Source organism: Dreissena polymorpha, unplaced genomic scaffold (genome assembly GCF_020536995.1).
Source record: "Dreissena polymorpha isolate Duluth1 unplaced genomic scaffold, UMN_Dpol_1.0 chrUn005, whole genome shotgun sequence".
NCBI classification, from domain to species: Eukaryota; Metazoa; Mollusca; class Bivalvia; order Myida; family Dreissenidae; genus Dreissena; species Dreissena polymorpha.
In genome coordinates, this window is record NW_026273319.1 from 21,606 (window position 1) to 43,860 (window position 22,255).

The 22,255-nt window shown below is 35.0% G+C and overlaps 1 protein-coding gene across 4 annotated transcripts in view; it reads left to right on the forward strand.

The window, feature by feature from the left end:
* The window catches only part of LOC127863332 (septin-7-like), a 40,146-nt gene extending 18,347 nt beyond the window's left edge, over nucleotides 1-21,799 (forward strand). For 3 of the 4 annotated variants that reach the window (XM_052402754.1, XM_052402751.1, XM_052402753.1), the window contains exons 3-13: nucleotides 2,908-3,014; nucleotides 6,368-6,468; nucleotides 7,557-7,691; nucleotides 8,829-8,946; nucleotides 9,489-9,581; nucleotides 10,394-10,542; nucleotides 11,987-12,103; nucleotides 13,727-13,862; nucleotides 14,916-15,058; nucleotides 16,998-17,015; nucleotides 18,878-21,799. In XM_052402754.1, the coding sequence (XP_052258714.1) occupies nucleotides 2,908-3,014; nucleotides 6,368-6,468; nucleotides 7,557-7,691; nucleotides 8,829-8,946; nucleotides 9,489-9,581; nucleotides 10,394-10,542; nucleotides 11,987-12,103; nucleotides 13,727-13,862; nucleotides 14,916-15,058; nucleotides 16,998-17,015; nucleotides 18,878-18,911 (1,151 nt within the window). In that variant the 3' untranslated portion in view covers nucleotides 18,912-21,799. The remainder of the gene's footprint in view (nucleotides 1-2,907; nucleotides 3,015-6,367; nucleotides 6,469-7,556; nucleotides 7,692-8,828; nucleotides 8,947-9,488; nucleotides 9,582-10,393; nucleotides 10,543-11,986; nucleotides 12,104-13,726; nucleotides 13,863-14,915; nucleotides 15,059-16,997; nucleotides 17,016-18,877) is intronic. The other variant, XM_052402752.1, reaches the window with a different exon arrangement.
* Nucleotides 21,800-22,255: the final 456 nt, after the last annotated feature.

Below are 22,255 nucleotides of genomic sequence, written 5' to 3' on the forward strand. Positions count from 1 at the left end.
AGGTATGATGATCTGTTCATGCTTACTGTTCATTCAGAATAATTGTTTTAATAGTGCATTCTCAATGCCAGCTTTTTTCTGAAAATCAGAGAGGCATATGGTTTTTTATCTGGTCCCTTGAGTGTTTCTCAAAACATACTTCTAAATTTAATAATAATTTACCCAGTAAAAGCTTTCAAAAACTGCACTTTTAAGCTGCTCCTCAGTTTGACTTTTCCCGAACATGAGTTCTTTATGATAATATAATAAAACATTCTGTCAATGGCCATATGGTAAACGTCGAAATCGCATAAGAATCATTCAGCTAAAGTCTTATTAACTTAAAAGAAAATAAGAACCTTATCATATGTCAAATGCCTCAAAAACATAAATGAACAATTTAAAACATTGTCTTAAGTGAGTGAAATCTTCCTTTAAAGATCCCTGCCTTGTTTAAATATAAAGTAATCATTGTTTTAGTTATGGCGGCTTTGTTCTTTCTCTGTTTTTTCTGAACAGATACAGTCTTGAAATACATCTGCTGATGTAAAGGTTTTAATTGAAATAAACCAGTTGTTGGAAGGGAAAGATTTATACCATTCGGAATCTATGTGCTATATATAACATTTCTGTTCCCGTCTGCTTTTTTTTTTTTAATGTGAAATGTAGCCATCTCAAATTCTGCCTAGCTGTAGGAACAGAAAAATAATGGTGTGATTTAATATGGCCTATAATTTCTACCAACCCGTTTTCAACATAAAAATGACACAGGCAAAATAAATATTTTAAAGATATGGTTTTAATGCTATATTAAGGTAGTGATGTTTACAAGAACTGCATAATTTAACAATATAACATGTATAACTTAATTGAATTTTGCTAATTTGTTGAGTCATTCCCTTTTATTATCTGCATGACTGTTGTTGTTTTTGGAAACCATTCTAAAATCTCATTTTTGCTGGTGTTTTTTTTTTCGACTGAGTTATTAATGTGATGTAAATGAAATTTGACTTTTGTTATCTGGCCTTTGTTTATACAAAGCATTATCTTTATGGAGCAATTTTCAAGTATAATGATGCCAAGTGTTTCCTTCCATGAGGCTGTGCTTATCTTTCCCTCTAACAAAGGGTGTTGGCTGGGACAGATGTGGATATCAAGTTTTATTTCCTTGATATAGGTCTGAAATTCTAAATTGTAATTGTCAGACAATTGAGTTCTTTATAGAAAATGGAGTGTGGAATTTGATAAAAGAATTTGATAAAACGAAAATAGAACAAATGAAATTGTTCATTCATTTGTGATAATGGTTGAATTGTTGTCTGCATTTAAGAATATATTCAGAATATGGAATTTAAGTTCTTGTCTAAATTTGTGTGCAATTTATTCCTGAGATTTGTTCACCTTTTGTAATGCCATATTGTATGTCAATTCTGTGCTATGCAACCAAAACCTTCCCTAAACCATTTTAGCGCTTGGTCTCTGGGGCTTGAATACTGACTTTTAACATATTTTGAGTCCCCAGGAATACTTTTTCACTTATATTGCACTTCTGAACACTGCTTTGTGCAGGCATAATTTTATCAATTAAGCTACTATAACAGATGAAAATATTGCTGCCAAAGCTTGTGTATTACGTCACAAGGGCCTTTTTAGGTGGAGAAGCGGTAACACTCACGCCATCGCAACATTTTTTAACAACTTACTGTTAGTTCTTAGCTGCAATAAATCAAAAGCACATCATTTGGCAAGTACCTTGTACAAAAAAAAATGTTGGGATTGGAGGGTTGTTACTAATCCCTTTAAGGATTTTCCTATAAAAAATGGGAGGGCCCTGATTAAACTTATAGTACAGTCATTTGTTATTAGTTTTAGAGCCTAAACAGCTAATTTTTGGAAAAAAGCTGAGTACATCTTCTGCCACTGTGCCCAATTTATTTTTCTACAGATCTGTTGTATTGTTAAAACGTCATGAGCAACACTCTGGAAAGACTAGGCTTAATGTGTGTGCTTTAAGTGTCGGCCTAAATAAGCCTGCGCAGTCTAATCAGGGACCACAGGCTAAAAAGGGACCACAGGCTAATAAGGGACCACAGGCTTATAAGGGACGACACTTTTGGCCTTTATTGAATTTTTCATTAAAATAAAATCTCTTCTTAGCCAAAATCCAGTTTATGAAGAAAGTGTTGTCACTTATAAGACTATGTAAACTGCACAGACTAATATGGGACAACACTAAGCATGTGCATTAAGCCCTGTTTTCCCAGAGCATGGCTGACATTCATTTGTGCCTCCAACTTAAGATTCCAACAAATCAACCCTAATTAACTCTTAAACATTACATAAATTAATGTTGTTCTTAACAAATGGCCTTTGAATGATTCCTCAATTATGATGTTACATGTGCATCTGGTTTATATGGCAAATCGGTTATCTCCATTTTATAATGATTTAATCACTAAATGTTTCAGGTGATTCTGATTTAGACAAACTCACTCTGATAAAGTTAAGATGTTCTTCAGATTGAGTCTTTACTGAATCAAAGGCTTTTTCATGCATTAATTTCTTAATGAGATTTCCTGAAGCTTCAATGAACACTTGTAAATTGACTGTTCTTTGTAGTTGTTAGGTTTTGAATGTGTCTACCAGATTAAGAGTTTAAGATAATTCTGGTTAACATGAAGGTTATTCAACTCCAGTTCTCTATATTTCGTCTGTATGCCCTCTTTTTGATCACTTAATGATCACATTTGAATCTGGTTAGGGAAAATCCACTCTGATCAACTCATTGTGTCTTATACTTTCTGTTGAAACCATCAATAACCTATTTCCTCCCATGTATTTCAGGTGAATCTGGTTTAGGTAAATCAACACTGATCAACTCATTGTGTCAGAAACCATCTATCAATTTTGTTCTCCAATGTATTTCAGGTGAATCTGGTTTAGGTAAATCTACTTTGATCAACTCCCTGTTCCTCACAGACCTTTACGCTGCAGAATACCCAGGCCCTTCCAACAGGATACAGAAAACAGTCAAGGTAAGACTCCATTTGTGCAGAATACCAAGGCCCTTCCAACAGGATACATAAAACAGTCAAGGTAAGACTCAATATGTGCCGAATACCCAGGCCCTTCCAACAGGATACAGAAAACAGTCAAGGTAAGACTCCATATGTGCAGAATACCCAGGCCCTTTCAACAGGATACAAAAAACAGTCAAGGTAAGACTCCATATGTGCAGAATACCCAGGCCCTTTCAACAGGATACAGAAAACAGTCAAGGTAAGACTCCATATGTGCAGAATACCCAGGCCCTTTCAACAGGATACAGAAAACAGTCCAGGTAAGACTCCATATGTGCATCAAGAGAGCACAGGTGGTATGCGTGTGGCTATGATATTAATTAATGAAAACATCATTTTGAATGATAAATAATCATATTATAACGAAAAGTTAACTTTTCTGAAAAAAAAATTTCACTATCAAATATATATATAACAAGGTATGCAACTCAAAATCAGCCCAAAACGGGGTGCATTGCTTTGAACAGCCATTTCTTCATCAATTGTGCAGCGATTTTCACGATCTCGGTCTTATTCAACGCAGAAATGAATTTCCTTTCTAGAAATGTATATGTCTTGCAATATTTTTACAAATGCTGGGTCAACTTTTAAGAAATAACACGATACACAACACGCATGACCCAGTTGACAGTGATCATGCATTCTTTATGAATGAAATCTCCAGTTGTAAAGACACACCTCCGCATTGGACCAATGAAATTACTCGTATGTTTAAAATGTCAGTTAGTTGAAATGTATGTAAACAAAGGTTTCAAACGGCGCTGGACAGTTAGTCTTGATGCAGAATGTAACGACAAGAACGGTAATAATGTTTTTTCATACGTTTTATTGAATTATGGTATCGAACTACATGAACATTGTAGGGAAGTTGCCCTTTACTCCGTGAAGATTTCAGTCTTAAAGACAGCATGATCACTGTCAACTGGGTCATGAGAGTTGTGTATCGTGTTATTTCTTAAAAGTTGACCCAGCATTTATAAAAATATTGCAAGACATATACATTTCCAGAAAGGAAATTCATTTCTGCGTTGAATAAGACCGAGATTGTGAAAATTGCTGCACAATTGATGAAGATATGGCTGTTCAAAGCGATGCACCCCGTTTTGGGCTGATTTTGAGTTGCATACCTTGTTATATATATATTTGATATTGAAATATTTTTTTTCATAAAAGTTAATTTTTCGTTATAATATGATTATTTATCATTCAAAATGATGTTTTCACTAATTAATATCATAGCCACACGCTTACCACCTGTGCAAGAGAGCAGGGCTCTGGGAAAACTGTGCTTAATGCATGTGCGTAAAGTGTCGCAGTCTGCACGGGCTTGTTCGGGACAATACTTTCAGCTGTTATGGTATTATTGCTTAAAGGAATTGTCTTCTAAGCGAAAATCCATCCTAGGCAGAAAGTGTTGTCCCTGATTAGCCTGTGCAGACTGCACAAGTTAATGTGGGACGACACTTGATGCACATGAATTAAGCTCACTTTTTCACAAGATGCTCAGTCACCAGGGAATAGAGTCAAGGTAGAATTCCCTTACCGCTCAGTCACCAATTTTGAAGCTTTTGTAGTCCTTTAGAAAATCGAAATTAATTACATTTGCATTAACCCTTTACCACTCACATACACATTTTGACGCTTTTTAGTGCCTTAGAAAATCAAATGACAAATAAGAAGTTTCCTACTAGTTTAAAGTTTTAAAGGCTTCATTTTAGACCCTAAGATATTGATGAGCAGCAAACAGCATAAAACCTGAACAGACTGCGAGTTATTTGCAAGCTGTTCTGGTATCTTCCTTGTTGCAAATACTCATTTCCACTTTGCATGTGAGCAGGCAATGTTTAAGAATGTTTATAATGTTCTTTTAAGTTTTTGTACCCATCTGTCCCAAAATTAAACTTTGCTTAGTATTTGCAAGCATGTATTTTCATAAAGCTCAAGAGAAAGTCCTGATGGACGTTTAATTTGCGAAAAATGTCATCAGGGGTGTGATTTTTCCGCGGATCTGCGGATTTCCGCGGATTGGGTTGTCCCGGATGTCACTTCAGAGATTTGCGTAAATTCGTTTTAAAAAATGTGGGGGAGAGGGGCTACCACCGATTCCGCGGATGTATTTCATAAGCGGCCCGAAATATCCGCGGCCCGCGAAATCTCTCCGCATTTTACACTGGAAGATTCTGCCTAAGCATTTTTAAAACGAGCCATATAATTGGCTGTCGTTTCCCAATCTTCCAATTAAAATCGTGTTCTTAAAATGCGCTCTGTGATTTGTTTGCAGATGGCGCCGTTGTGAAGAGAAAATCAAGATTATTGAAATAACAAATAGCAATCGAATAAACGACTGGCATCACCTTGTCTGATAGGAATAATGAAATGTGTTTGTCAAAAAAAAGACTACGTTTTAGATACAAGCAACACATATTTTGTTAAGAAATGTGCCCACTGAATTTGTGTCACGGAAACCGGTGTTTGCAAATTGGAGTGTAGTCTACTCGCGAAGTTTAGAGAGTATCCTTCGAACATGGAAATAGACAAACATGATTTGATTTTTATATGTCAGTGGGTCTGTGTATAATCAGATTCATATGCATATTCTGCTTTATTATGTTTGTCACGCTGTTAAGTTAACAGAAATAGCTTTGAACTGAGTGAAGATGTGAAATGCAAGATATTGAAAGGTAAACAAATTAAATATATTAATTTAACCCAGTTAATACATCATTAACACCAGAAGAACACTCAAGTGTGATTGTTTATATTTAGTCTATTAACTGTCATTCAATACATTGAAAAACTGCTGCTATTGATCACAATAAATACATAACTGTTTACTTTGCATCCTCAGTATGTTTAATGTGAAGTTTAACAGGTTTTTATAAAGAAATATTGTTATGAAGTTCAAAAAGTTGTTAATTTTAATGTCTGTTTTTATGTTTGTCATTGCGTTATGCGCGCCATTCGCGTAGTCAAAATCAGTCAACATAATTTTCCTCCCCTCTGACTTTGCCTCAATCACACCCCTGGTCATGTGAAAACCAACTTTGATAATACCTGTCATGTATTGGAACTGATAGGGGTATGACATTTCGAGGGGTAATTTTGATATTCGGAGAAAAACTCCATGAATTTCAAGAAATTTTCAAATGGGATGTAGCCTATTTTAGGATACTTCTTAATAATAGTAAAGTCCTGCAATCCTTGTATCATGAAAGTCTCTTATCTTCATTTAAAAGACAAAATCTTCAAGGTTAAATGACTATTACAATCATACTCGTACAGAAAACTTAAATTTTACTCTTTTTCAGGTTGATAGGACGAACGTTGCATTGAAAGAGAATGGAGTACAGCTACGCCTCACAGTTGTGGACACACCAGGCTTCGGTGACGCAGTAGATAACAGTAATTGGTGAGTATGTAATATAAAAACTTCAATTGTTCATAGAGGGTGTAAAAAAGGTATTTTCTCAACCTAAGAAAGTACTGTATGTGGGGCTTTGGTCTAGTGGTAGGATACTTGTCTAGGAATCGGAAGGTCCCTGGTTCGAATCCTGCTCAGACCACAGTTTTTTCCTGAGAAAAAAATTAATCCCACATTTGCTCATCTCCAAACAGGAGTATAAATGGGTACCTGTGAAGGAAATAACCCAGTGGTCCGTGGATGCATACTGCGCAGAATAATAACGGATGACTTATATCCTAGTGGGAGGTAAATGTTGATTGAAGATAATTCTAGTTTCACAATCAGACTATAAATGCATGCATTTTCCATTAGCATTTAGCCTTGCCCAAGACAAAGCGTCTTGAGCTGTTGCCCTAGCTGCAGGTTCTCAAGTACACTGGTCCGGAATTTACCAAAAAAATGTAAACTCCTCCCCGTCCATTGATTATATTTCCAATCTTCGATAATCACAGACATTACCATGTGGGCATGGAAAAATCACTGAGAAAATGTACATGCTCATATGTTAGGAAATAGTAAAAACACTTTACACATGATGTCTAAGTGGAATGACTGGATAATATGGATATTATAGCAAGCTTATTTAAACATGTCCCAAATGTGTGGAGGCACCTATTGTTTGATGGTTGATATTCCTATTATGCTGCTTCGTGACTTTGTGTTTTAAAATACTTTTGTCTTCACATGAATAACCAGGATGGTGATTCGTCAGATGGTCAATTCATTACTTAGTAGTTCTACTTCAGTAATTAATCTTTAAATCTGTTAACAAAAATCTTACCAAAAATAAAACAATTTAATGGATAAATCAATCCAAAATAGTTGTACACTAGGTTTATTTGACCATTTGCTATTGGATCTATTACCACATATACCTAGGATAAAACACCTTTAACACGTTTTAAATGTCCAACAAGCATTAGCTATCAGATTGGCTAACCTCAACGCCAATAAAATCTCATAATGAGGTCGACTTTTCGCATCAATAATTAAATCTCATCATATGGTCAACTTTCCTTCCCTTTGTTTTGCAGCTGGCAGCCAGTGATTGATTTCATCGACAGTAAATACGAGGAATATCTCACCAATGAGTCCAAGGTAGTGCGCAGCAGTACACCAGACACCAGGGTCCATTGTTGTCTCTATTTCATCTCACCCACTGGCCATGGGTAGGTATTCAGGCACTTTATAACCCTTTCCCTCTCAGAAGCAAAGTGAAAATGGCAACCAGCATAAAATCAGAACAGCTTGCTAGTTAATCGCAGTCTGTTCAGGTTTTATGCTGATTGCTGCTTATCAGTATGTTAGGCTTGCAAATGAAGCCTTAAAAATGTTCTTTTATTAAGAAAATTCTTTAATTTTAATTTTATTTGATTTTTCAAGGAGCAACACATGCGTCAAAATGCAAATCTTAGTGGTTATAGGTTTAATCATCCTTTAAATATAGTTTGATTTTGCAAGGCATGGACAAAATTAAATATTGACGTACATGTTCAATTATGACTTATAAAGAGATTTGTTTGCGTCTGGTACAGTTTAGTCCTTAAATATTGCTTATTCTGTAGGTTTGTATTTGTAAATTGTTTTACTAAAGAGTGTGATATTGATGACTACACAGTGACTCATTATTCATTCAGATAAGATACTTCCCATTTGAACGGGATTCTTGTAATTTGTTTTGAGTCTCGGAGATGTCAAGTTGAGACTTCACTGTAAATGCTGTTTGAGTGCTATGAAGGGATGCAAATTAATGTTCATAGGATGATAGGAGGACAATTAGTGGGAGTACAGATAATGACTCTGGAGTTATTGCCCTTTGTGTAATTTCTTGTGCGGAGCATAACTTTCTAATTTTGAAAGGTTTCAGGTGGCGATCCGGACATTTTAGAGGAAGAGCCAATTACAAAACATGGCTGTAACTCTTTTTTTTTGTGAAAGCATACCTCCAGGGGCATTAGTCACTTATCAGTGGTATCCCTCAATCGTAATTCTCTTGGGGGGGGACTGAAACTTTGAGCATGTTTTTAACATTATGTGCCTAATTTTGGAAAAACAGAGCTTAATTCATGTGCATAAAGTGTTTCAAGACTAACTTGTGTAGCCTGAACATGTTAGTCATGGACTACACTTTCTGCTTTTATGGTATTTTTATTCGAAAGGAAGGCACTTCTAAATAAATATCTAGTTTAAGGGGAAAGTTTCGTTTCTGATTAGCCTGTGCAGTATGCTTATCTCAGATGACACTTAACTCACGTTCATTAAGCCCAGATTAACAAGAATGAGGCTCATTATATGTCTGCTTTCAGGCTCAAGCCTCTCGACGTTGAGTTCATGAGGCGGCTACATGACAAGGTCAACATTATTCCATTGATAGCCAAGGCCGACACACAGACACCAGACGAATGTAGAGAGTTCAAGAAGACTGTAGGTGGCAACCGTAAATTTAATATTGGAATAGTCTTGTTCATAATAAGCAATGCAGATTATGTTTATGATAGTGTTTATGAAAGAAATTCGTCCTGTGTTTATTTTTTTGTTAATGGTAAAAAGTCTAGATAGTACAGCTTTCCATACGCTTCTATAATTGTTTTGTGTTTATTTCTTTTGTAAAAGGCAAGAAGCCTAGATGAGGACAGTTTTTCATATGCTTCAACTAGGATAAATGATGCATTTAATTTTAGATATACTTTACTTATATTCTCTCGGTTTTAGAGTGGGATATATAAAACATCTTCGTAATTTGTATGCACAGCAAAGTGATTCCATTAAAATGATAGTCATTTGAAATGTTTTATCCAGAAAACAAGGGCCAGTCTTTGACCGGTATTCTTACTCTTTCATTGAACTTTATTTCAAATGTGTGACTTTAACATGTCCTTTTGCTTTGTCAATTAACTTTCATTCCTGCAAGGAACATAGAAACTGGTCTCTTTTTGCGGTACTCATAACAGTGTTTCTTCTTGCAGATATTAAATGAAATAGCGCAGCACAAAATAAGAATCTATGAATTCCCAGAATGTGATGATGAAGAGGAAAACAAGATACAGAAGAAACTTAGGGTAGGAACATTTGTTTCATATGTTATATTTTCATAGACTTTAAAATATTGAACGGAATTGCATATTGCAAAGTTAATATTCCCTGTTCCATTAGATGGTAAATCAGAATGAAGATGATATATTTATTTATTCTGTTAAAAGGATCATGTTTCTTTGATCTTAAGTCTTTTTTCTGAGTCTAGTAAAAAAATGTGAAGTTTCACTGTTTACATTCTAAGATCTGAACAATAAGCCCTATTTTTGCTCACAAGGGAAAATAACTTCTTCAATATTCACAGAGTTACGGCCCATTATTTAGTGTTTGTGTGCAGATCATAAATCTCTTTAGTACTTTAGAATTTTAAATTATCCTTGGGATGCTAGAAGCCTTTCAGATGGAGTGCGTGGTGCATGGCCCTCATCTATCTCTGTCAAAATATACATCTCATGCCAATGCATGATCACCCCTTGACCCAGATACACCATCTTGTGTTAAAGACAGAAAGAGATCAAACTTCTAAAAGAATGATTTGATTTTGACATTGTTTGATTTATTTAAGTTCTTTGTTATGTATAAAATGAGAAAAAAGACAAAATGTTACCGAAAAAGCAGTGGTGCCACAAAGGGCATGGAGAAAGGTAAAACACCCTGCTACTGTGACAAAAATATTAATAAAAATAACCTTAAAATCACCAACATTAAATTCCCATTATTTACTTTGAAACTGAGAATGCTGTGAAGTTTAGACATTATTCAGTTTTCTGATGCTGAAGTATAGACAGCTTTCTCTGTACTATAATTATATTGTCTGATACACTTTCTCCGTTTCTAGGATCGTGTTCCATTTGCCGTAGTCGGTAGCAATATGACAACTGAAGTAAACGGGAAAAAAGTTCGGGGCCGACAGTACCCATGGGGCATTGTTGAGGTGGAGAACCTGGAACATAATGACTTCCTTGCGCTCAGGAACATGCTTATTAGGTACGGAATAATGCAAACACTCTCAGATACAAGGCCACTCATTGTTTCTGTCTATGTTGGCATTAGCCAGCTGGTTATTTTAATTAAAAATAGGCATTTGTCCTGGTTGTCTAACTTAAAGAGGGGGCTTATGTCAAGTGTCTTACTTAAAGAGGGGGCTTATGTCAAGTGTCTAACTTTAAGAGGGGGCTTATGTCAAGTGTCTAACTTTAAGAGGGGGCTTATGTCAAGTGTCTAACTTTAAGAGGGGGCTTATGTCAAGTGTCTAACTTTAAGAGGTGACTTATGTCAAGTGTCTAACTTTAAGAGGGGGCTTATGTCAAGTGTCTAACTTAAAGAGGGGGCTTATGTCAAGTGTCTAACTTTAAGAGGGGGCTTATGTCAAGTGTCTAACTAAAAGAGGGGGCTTATGTTAAGTGTCTAACTTTAAGAGTGGGCTTTTGTCAAGTGTCTAACTTTAATACGTGGCATATGTCAAGAGTTTGAAGACAAACATATGAGCTGTGCTCTGTGAAAAACAGGGTTAAATGCATGTGTGTAAAGTGTCATCCCAGACTAGCCTGCACAGGCCTATCAGGGGGGACATTTTCAGCTTTTATGATATTTTTTGTTTCATGAAAGTCTCTTCTTAGCAAAAATCAAGTTTAGGCTAATCAGGGGAGCACATGCATTAAACCCCTTTTTCATGGAGCATGGCCCATATTTTGGTAAAGAAGGGTTATGTAAATTTTTCATGAATATATGCCCTGGTCATAATTTTCATTGGAAGCCAGTGATAACTCTATTGGTTGATATGTTTTTTACCACCTGGCTACAGATTTCAGATTCAACCAAAAAGAAACTCTCTGAACCTACTGCTGTTTCTTCAAATAGTTCTCTACTTGTTTATTTTGCTGAAATTTTAGGAATCCAAGGCAGACGTGAGTTGCTCCCCTTTGTTTAAAATCAAATGAATGCAAGTTAAACCCCTTTGTTTACCGTAAAGATGGATGCAGATTGAAGCCCTTTATTTACCATGAAGAATGATGCAAGTTAATTCAGTTGGTTATTCATTAAGATGGATGCATGTTAATCCCCTTTATTCAAATGTGTTCGCTGCATTTCACAGTTTATATAAAAGGAATAAATGATGAAATAAAATAAATGGGTCTTGCTCTGTGAAAAGGGGCTTTGATGCATGAACATAAATTGTCATCCCCGATTAGCCTGTGCAGTGTGCACAATTGGGGACAACACTTTCCACTTTTTTGATATTTTTTGTATGAAGAAAGTCTCTTCGTAGCAAAAACCAATTGAGGTAAAAAGTGTTGTCCCTGATTAGCCTGTGAGGACTGCGCAGGCCAATCTGGGACAACACTTTACGCACATGCATTAAACCCCCTTTTCACAGAGCGCAGTAAGACCAATTTTCCTGAAAGGCTGCTCACAATATTTTCTCTCATAGGACCCACATGCAAGACCTGAAGGACGTAACAAACAACGTACACTACGAGAACTACCGCTACAACAAGCTGGCGCCAGCAAACACAGACGGCAAAATCAAGCCTGGATCCCTCACAAAGTGCGTATTCTGTAGTGATGCTTTTTATGCTTCCCAAAATTTTTGGGGGGAGCATATAGTCGCCGCTTTGTCTGTCCATGCGTGTGTCCGTCCGTCCGTGCATCAGTTTTGTCCGGGCTATTTCTCAGCAATTAATGACTGGAATTCAATTAAATTTTATGGGAAGCTTCACTACCAAGAGGAGATCAGCCGGTTCTGGTCGGATGATTTTTCACAGAGTTATGGCCCTTTGAAATTTTCCATTGTACAAATAGATCAATTCTTGTCCGAGCTATTTCTCAGCAACTTATTACGGGAATTCAATGAAACTTTATGGGAAGCTTCACTACCAACTGGAGATGTGCATATTATCAGCCGGTTATGGTCAGATGATTTTTCACAGAGTTATGGCCCTTTGAAATTTTCTATAAACTGTACATATAGTGCAATTCTTGTCCAGGCCATTTCTCCCCAACTACTGACTGGAATACAATGAAGCTTTATGGGAAGCTTAACTACCTTGAGGAGATGGCGCATGTTATTTGTGGTTTCTGGTTAGATGATTTATTTAGAGAGTGATGGCCCTTTGAAATTTTTAAGTTGCTTAACCATCCATCGTATTATTTTGTCCAAAGTTATGCCCCTCAAGACGTTTCCTTTTATCTGAATGACGGTATATAGCGCAATATTGTGACAAAAAAAACTTTGTGAAGCATCACCCGTCTATGACGGTTTCTTGTTTGAAATTCAAATATGTTAAATTCGTGATTTAATTAAAACTTGAACAACTTATAAAAATGAATACATATGTAATGCATCCAAATCATTACATTAATACATTTGTTCCAAATATAAACTTCTTTGTTTGCTTGCAGTGATTCAAGATTGCATATGTCACTCAATATTTTGTGATACTTTGGGATACACTTATGCATAGAGGTCCATATTTATTATAGGAGCACAATGCACATTCTCTTCTCCTCACAGAGATTGCCTGTCGCAGATCGCGTTTTGAAATGTATGAAAAAAATAACAATTTATCCATGCATTGTGTTCCACATGGTTTTCCATACGAGCCGCGGTCTGGATAAATGGGGTTTAATGCATGTAAATAAAGTGTTATCCCAATTAGCAAGCGAACTCTGCTCAGGCTTGTCAGGGACAACACTTTTATGGATTTTATCGTTTAAATGAAGCCTTTTGAAAGTCCAGCTATATGTGGAAAGTGTTGTCCCTTATTAACCTGTGCAAAATCTTGAAGCACACTTTGCATTAAGCCCCATTTAACTAGAGAGATGCTCAAATGTATTTATAATATAGACTAAGGCTAAGTGTATATCAAGACAAGGGAAAAGTCTTTTCTTTACCCTTTCAGTGCGGGAACCGAATTTTGAAGGCCTTTGCACAGAACGTGGTGTCTCATCAGGATCCAAACTGTTTGCTATTCTGATAATATTCTTTGAAAAAAATCGAAGAAAATGCTAATTTTAGAAATTCAGCAGACGACATTTTAGCAGACGACAAATTTCCCAACAGGCAAAGGGTTAAAAAACTGTAACTTCATTAAGCCCCATTTTTGTCAGAGCGTGGCTCGCATGTAGTATTTAGAGCGTCATGCATGTGCACTTGACATCTCTTTTGCAGGGACCCGCTGTCCCAGATGGCGGAGGAGAAACGGGACCACGACCAGCGCATGAAGAAGATGGAGGCCGAGATGGAGCAGGTGTTTGAGATGAAGGTCAAGGAGAAGAAGCAGAAACTCAAGGACTCGGAGGCAGACGTGAGTTTCTGCACTTTTTTCTTGAAAATAAAGAAAAATAGAAAAACAAATCTTTGTTTGGGTAGTATTAAATTATGGGTGATATTAAGCCCTCTCCCAATCAAAAGCAAAGTGAAAATGGCTATGTGCAGACAGCATAAAACCAAAACAGCATGCGAGTAACTTGCAGTCTGTTCAGGTTTTATGCTGTTTGCTGCTCATCAGTATCTAAGGATTGGAAATGAGCCTTTAAAACTTAAATCTAGTAAGAAAGGTCTTTAATTAAATTTAACTTTCTAAGTGACTACAAATGCGTCAAAAAACATATCTAAGTGGTAAAGGGTTAAGCCCTGTTTTCCCATTGTGAGTCTTTATTTGTTCTATCTTTAAAATCTGTACAATTAGCATTTCATTTGTAATCTCAGCTCTAAAAGCACTTGAAGCAAATTGTCACTAACACCATAATAGCGTAATATTCTACATATCAGTTCTATCTTGAATGCCATCATAACTCTTTACCACTCAGATGCACCCTTTGATGCATTTGTAGGCCCTTAGAATATCTAATTAAATTTACGACCTTCCTTACTAATTTCAAGTTTAAATGAGCAGCAAACGGCATAAAACCTAAAGAGGCTGTGAGTGACTGGCAGGCTGTTCAGGTTGGATGCTGTTTGCAGATAGCCATTTTCACTTTGCTAATGAAACTGGAAAGGGATAAAAGTGTTTCCCTTGGGATCACAGCTTCAGAAGCGCTGAGAGCAGATGAAGACATCATCATATATATGTGTCTTTTCTATTTTGAATGCCTCCATAGGAGTGTTTCCATCCTGATCACAGCTTCAGAAGAGCAAGTTAATCCACGTTGTTTACTATTAAATAGGGGATATTTGTTGGAGTTGGTAGAATGAGTGAATTAAAATTGATAGTTTTATTTCACTTATATTTCTGTATAAACAACCCGAAAGCATAAAATAAGATGGATGTAACATTCCCCACTTTTCAATGTTTAAGGACTCTGATGCAGGCATGAGTTACTCCCTTTTGTTACAATTGTTTCCCTTGTGATCACAGCTCCAGAAGCGCTCAGAGCAGATGAAGAAGGCTCTGGAGCAGCAGCAGCAGGAGATGGATGACAAGTGGAAGACCTTCGAGCTGGAGAAGAAGCAGTGGGAGGAGATGACCGGGTACTCAAACTCCCTCGAGAATGTCAAAGAGTAAGTATTGATGCTCCAACTCCCCAAAAATGTGAAAGAGTAGGTATAGTGTGGAAGGAAAAAATGAAAGGACCCAAGAGGATTTTCAAACAGCTCATTGAAAATACTATAAAACTCTTTGTTGGTGTATCTATGTTATTTTGAAAGTTTTGCTACAATTTCAGAGGTTTTTACGTCTCTTTACAAAGATGGTCTGTCACAGATTGTATTTTCAGTGAGATATAGTTTAGTGTTGTCTTTTTATGAAATCTTTTACATATATTGGGTAGAAGGCAAGTGGTTTTTTATAAAACTGCTCAGGAAAATCTTTGAATTTTTTTAAACAAGAAAAAAAACATTTATTTACACTGCAACTCCAATATATCGCGGTTGAAGGGGTCCAAAGATCGCGACCGTGATTTATCCGGCGCGCGATATAAATTGTCAGTTTATGTATGCATGTATCTGTATACAATAGCATCATTATGCAATCTCAAAACACGCTATTTACCAACCTTATTCAAGTTTGTGTTATATCCATATGTCATTAATTGGTATAACACAAAACATTATTCCATGTGAGTATTTTCAAATGCGTATAATTAAATTTTTAATCCGAAAAACATTGCCGAGTTTTATTGTTCAAGAAAGCATGCACAAATTAGACCCATGTACAAAATGACGTCATTCATTTCTCATAAAAAAGCATGCACAGCATGGGGTTTAATAGTAGAGCATTGTGACTAACTGATCTATATTGTATACTGTATCTAACGCACACAGATTGTTGAGATAGGTCAGTATTGACTTGTGACATTTACTGTTATAATTGTGTACACCTTCATGTGTGCACTGGTGCGTTTCGGCAGTTCAAAGCAAATTCAATAGAGAATTGTAACACCCGAAATGACCTGTCATGTTTGACAAATGGGTCTTTTGTTTATCGCAGTACACAGGTGTTAATGTGATGTACAATGTAAGCAAACAATCCGGTCAAAACTGGATTATGACTGTTGGATTAAAGTTGGTGAAAAAAAGGGAAAAATACTTGCTTGAAACGGATTTTAATGCATCAAATTCTCAGATAAAAACATTTTATTTAAGGATTATGCTCATCAGATTTTTGGGAGCCATAGCCGATTCGCGATATATTGGACAACGCGATATAACGGACCGTGATATATTGGAGTTGCAGTGTATTTTGCGTTTAATGTTTTATCTGTTTGAAATGTTCTTTTTCATTGGATTTAAGATATAAATATTAGCTTTCAAACATTTGGTTTATTTGTTTTCAACTTTGGTTATATTGGCTAGAGGAAGGTTGAGCGCTGTGTTTGGCATGTTGTTTTGCTAATTAGCTGGAAAAATTGACACAATTTTTAATAAATGTTCCAGTGATTTGTTTCGTTGAAATTTGGGTCTGGTAATGAGATCGATTCCCAATGGAAAAAAAGTATATAATTTTCCCAAATGGGACCTAAAAAATTCCCAGTTGAAAGTCTCCAAAAAAAGATTAATTTTTTTAATAAGTCTTAACATGTAAATTATCTCCAAGTCCAGCTCTGTAAGTTGAACCTTAGAAAATATCATATTGGATTCACTTTTATTATCAATTTCAAAGTATTTGTAAGCATAAAATCAACAACATTAATTGACCAAATTTATTCCAAAGAACACAATATTTCCCAATTCAAAGGGACCTGGCCCCATTCGAAAAATTGTTAAAAAAACACTGTGTTCCTTTGGTGGTCCTATACCCAAAATACTCCACACACAAAAAAAAAAAATATTTCAAAAAGACATGGCTGCCAATAAATGAGGTCATTTTACCTTTTTAAAAAGTCATTAAACCATATCATTGATTTCAGAGTAATCGCATTTGTTCTGACATTATGGCCCAAACATATCATTAAAAAAGCTTACATTATTGAAATAACATTTTTATTTATTTTTATTTTAGAAAATCAAAAGAGAAAGGGTACTTTTCTATTAGTAATTATATATTCTTGCACCACATCTCAAGTAAAATGTTCGTAGGTAAATGCCATGAAAGAGTCTGAAGCACAAACATTATTTAACTAATGAATATATGGTTGGATTTTTAAGCCAGTAAGTTTTGGCGTTGTGTTTAATTGATCTCTAAAAAATAAATTTCAGTTGTAAATAATAAAAGCTACTTGTGTTTTGGATTGTACAGCAAAATTATATATTCAGTAAAACTATCTTGTTTGTCTCTTTAATTAATAGTAATTGGCTTGTGTTCAGTCATAATTTTTAATTCTGAGTAAGTTAAGTTGAAAAGACAGTTGTATTAAATATAAGGTAACTTTCATGGCATGCAAGGATATATCCCTGAATCGATAACTAAAAAAACCTAATATTGAGACTTCTTAGGACCATAATCATGCGAAAATATGTCAAATGTCTGATACAACCAGCGTAGGCCCATACTAGCACACGCAATCCCTTGATTATGTAACACCTTACTCTCCACTCACCAATAAGCTAGTAGTAAAATCACTCGAAACAAATTCACACTCTGTTTAAGCACTTTGCGGTTACCACTGTAGTTTCTAAAGTGTAGTTAATGTACCACCAATTTCTGGTGTCTAAATCTTCCTTTTGAAATGTCTTTCCTCTTGAGTTAGCTTTTGTGATCCCCTTTTGTCGGTGATAATTTGTGTCATTAAAATTTACCTTGTTAACACTAGATTCCACATTTATTTTTCAATCTTGAAATGAAACGTGCTCAGGACATTCCTACCAATAATATCTTGTTCAAAACTGGGTCACTTTGATCAAAAACAAAGTCACTACATCAAATTAAAGAGAAAGCTTTTGAACACTAGAAGTCACATATTTCGCCCAATAATCATGAATCTTTCTCAGACAATTAATTTAATAATATGTCGGCCATGTTTTAAAATAATTCCACAACCATTGCAAAAGCTGATCGGAAATGTTCTTTTAAAAAAGCTGCGCATATTTTATTAGACATTGACCACTGCTTGCATAGGGCTTAAAGATCTTAATTTTTGCTGTCAATATTTGAGCCATGCTGTGGGAAAATGGGGCGTAATGCATGTGAGTAAAGTGTTGTCCCAGATTGTCCTGTGAATTTCACACAAGCTAATTAGGGATGACACCTCCTGCTTTATGGTTTTTTCTCTGTGAGTCTGTCTGTCTGTCTGTCGCACTTTTCTGGATCCTGCAATAACTTTAAAAGTTCTTCTTTTTTTTATGAAACTTAATACATGGATAGATGGCAATATGGACATTATGCACGTCATTTCATTTTGTTCCTACGTCAAAAATTCTGGTTGCTATGGCAACAAATAGACTAGAAATACTGCTGAAAATGGTAGTTTTCTGGATCCTGCAATAACTTTAAAAGTTCTTCATATTTTTTCATGAAACTTGAAGCATGGATTGATGGCAATATGGACATTATGCACGTCATTTCATTTTGTTCCTACATCGAAAATTCTGGTTGCTATGGAAACAAATATTTAAAAACCTATTAAAAAAAGTTGACAATGGTGAAATTTCTGACAATGGTGGAGCCGGTAGGGGACATATGTTGCTTGGCAATAGTCTTGTTATATTTATCGTTAAAAGGAAGTCTCTTCAAAATGAAAATCCAGTCTAGGTGAAAAGTGATGTTCCTGATTAGCCTGTGCAGACTGAACAGGCAAATCTGGGACAACACTCCCACATGCATTAAGCCCTGTTTTCCCAGACCAAGGCCTGTTTATACTTTTTGATCTTCAAAATATTGTCTTTTTAAGCATGGTCTCAGTGTCGCAAGTTTCATGCCGGTGTTTCTTCTTTTTTTTTCAGTGCTGGCAAAAAGCAGAAGAAGGGTTTATTTTGAAGAGAAAGAAAGCACATATAAACAACAATTTCAACCTTGACTTACTGGTTACCCTTGGCAATGCTGTGCCTTTCGACATAAAGGGAAATATTGTATTGTTGGAAAACAACAGACACTATCGGGCAGCTGTTAAAATGAAAAGAAATAATAATATTTGTTCATGAGAGGCTGCATCACCATGTCCCTGTCTGTTGGTATGGGCCGTATTTTAGCGAAACTACGCTTCTTTTAGCTTGATTATTATTTGTTCAAATTGTGGTATGCTGTATGTGTGTTGTTTTAATGGTAGTATCTTGATATGTTTAAATAATAAAATTGCTTTTGTGTTAATTCAAAAGTAGCAAAGCATTAGAAAAGCTTGTATCTCATTAACAAGAGGAAAAATTTTGTATGAGAAAGTTGAAGATATTTTTCAAATGCCAAGAAATTAAAATTGCTTGCATAAGCTATTTTTATAAATCAATATATTATTCTTAAATATTTATAAGTCATTTGCCCCATTTTTTCAGACAATCTGAAACAAAAGTTAAGTGTTCCATATGTATTTATAAACTGGTTATGCGTGTGTCAATTCACATGAACAACAGTGCCAAAAAAGGACAATGTTTAAACAAGTGGAAGCCACGGGTTAATTTGGCAGGGCTTTTTTTAACATTTTTCGAACAACTTTTCAAAGAAAAGGCAAGCTGTTTGGCAAGCATTTGCTTTCAAGCTAGGCTAAAGAGACAAATCGCCAATCATTTTTAATGTGCATACTGTTCCTTGTGCCAGTTAATACAAGTACATTATCATGATCTTTATGATTTAATGTACATGTTTATAAAGCAGTTACATGTTTTAAGCATGTTTATGAAACCAATCTACTTGGTTCTTCAAAAACAATGAAATCTTTTTCATATTTCGTATGTTTGTCAAAAACTATATGAACTCATGGTTCAGTCTTGTCTTGGTAGACAACAAATCTCATGTTCAAATGTTAGATGTACATAGCTGGCTATTTTTTATTAAGGTCGTTCATTTAAACAATATTATTATTGTATGTTGTTTTCGTCAAATTGTATGTCAATTTAATTACATGCAATTTTAAATAATCCACATTTTAATATATTGTTTAACGGTACAATGTAATATCATTATATATTATGCTAAAGCTCTTGTATTGGCCACAATACTATATAATAAAGCAATTTGTAACCCTGTATTATGTTAGCTAGAAACAGCAATATGTTTTGTTTTGTTCACATCTGGATACAACAGAATTGATAAATTCACAAACGCCCTTTAACCTCAAATCTTTAGTTGACAGAAATATTTGTCTTTCTATGCTAGAAAATCTATCAACAGGATAACCAATTAATGTGGCATTTTGTTGAAATTCGAAGACTAGGTCTTGTGCTATATTTTTAAAATCATTTCTGGTAATGAGCTGCACCCTGAGAAAACAGCGCTAAATACATGTGTGTAAAGTGTCATCCCTGATTAAACAAATAATTCTGTAAAAGGGCAAAGTATTGTCCCTGATTAACCCTTTCCCAATCAGAAACAAAGTAAAAATGACTTTGCAACCAGCCTTATACCAGAACAGCCTGTGAGTCACTCGCAGTCTGTTCAGGCTTTATGCTGTTTGCTGCTCATTCGTATCTTAAGGTTGGAAATGAAGCCTTTAAAACTTGATTCTAGTGAAAAAGTTTTTAATTTAATTAGATTTACAAAGGGACTATAAATGCATCAAAGTGCATTTATAAGGGTTAACCTGTGCTGACTGCATCTGACACAACACTTTGTGCATGTGCATTTAGCACCGTTTTAGTGAAGGGAGGCTAAAATGTTGGTTGGGGTGTTGTTTAACATTCATTGTGCGTTTACTTCAGTATTCATTTTTCTATATTTATAAAATGATGTTCAAGAATATGTATTCATCATATTTTATTAATGCGCAATATAAGTAATCATGACATACTGTAGTAGACCTCGTGTATAATATTAAATGTATTTTATAGATAAGTTGCTGTAATCTTGTCAATTTTTTGAAGCAAGTGCAATAAGGAACACATCTAGTTATACACTCAGTTAACAACAAAATCTATACATCTTTACGCCCTTTGTGGTTTTATTTTTAAGTAGATAATTTGTTATGTATTGTGCTGTAAACTCCAGATATGCGTGGTCCTACTTTCAAATAGTTTACGTATAAACTGTTGGAATATTGAATTGGATATAAAAAAAAATATACCCTATAAAGATAGACAATTTTATAATTTAAACATCATGTATTTACCAACATTAGTTTTAATAGTGTTATATAAAAGACTGGAATGAAATTATTTGTTAAGGAATTTTTTTCCTATACCATATACCAAAACTTGGTTCTAAGTATTTTCTTACACAAAGAAAACACTTCTTTATCAGTGGTTTCAAGCACTGCCATGTTCTTGAAATATAATTTTGATACTTTGTCCTAACAAAATTTCCATTGTCTGTAAAAAATTTAAAGCTTTATAAGATCATTTTCTGTTAATAATGTTTCTGTATCTGAAAACATCTTTTAGTTTAAGTTTTAGGGAACTAAGTACAAACAGATAATTTTTCTCATCCATTCTGGAAAAAAAAATTGATCTTTTCTCTTTTTAAAGACGAATTAATCTTGGGTTCTTGAAGATAATTATTTATGTAGCTTAATTTGTTTTGTCTGTAACTATGTTGTACATGTAGTAGTGGTATTGTGGTAATTTTTTGTCATTCTGCTATTTTTCATAGAGGTCACATGCATTAATGTTGTATTACTGTATATCAATTCATTGTATCAGCTGTAACATTTTATTTCTATCATCTCAATATTTTCATGGATAACTTTTATACATTTAAATAAAAATGAATATGCTTCCATATACTTTGTTTGTCATTTCTTAATAAAGCTTACCCAGAAAAGGCCTGGGCAGTTTAACCGTTTACCACTTAGATACGTATTTATTAACCCTTTACCACTTGCATACGTATTTTTACGTATTTGTAGTCCCTTAGAAAAGTTAATTCAATTAAAGACCTTTCTTACTAGATTCTAGTTTTAACGGCTTCATTTCCAACTCTGCTAATGAGCAGCAAACAGCATAAAACCTGAACGGACTGAGTTACTCGCAGGCTGTTCTGGTTTTATGCTGTTTGCACATAGCCATTTTCACTTTGCTTCTGAGTGGGAAAAGGTTATGGGGACACTCAGTCTGTTCAGGTTTTATGCTGTTTGCTACATATCAGTAAGGAAGGGATGGAAATGGAGCCTTTAAAATTTGAATCCAGTAAGAAAGGTCCTTAACTAAATTTAACTTTCTGAGAGACTACAAATGAGT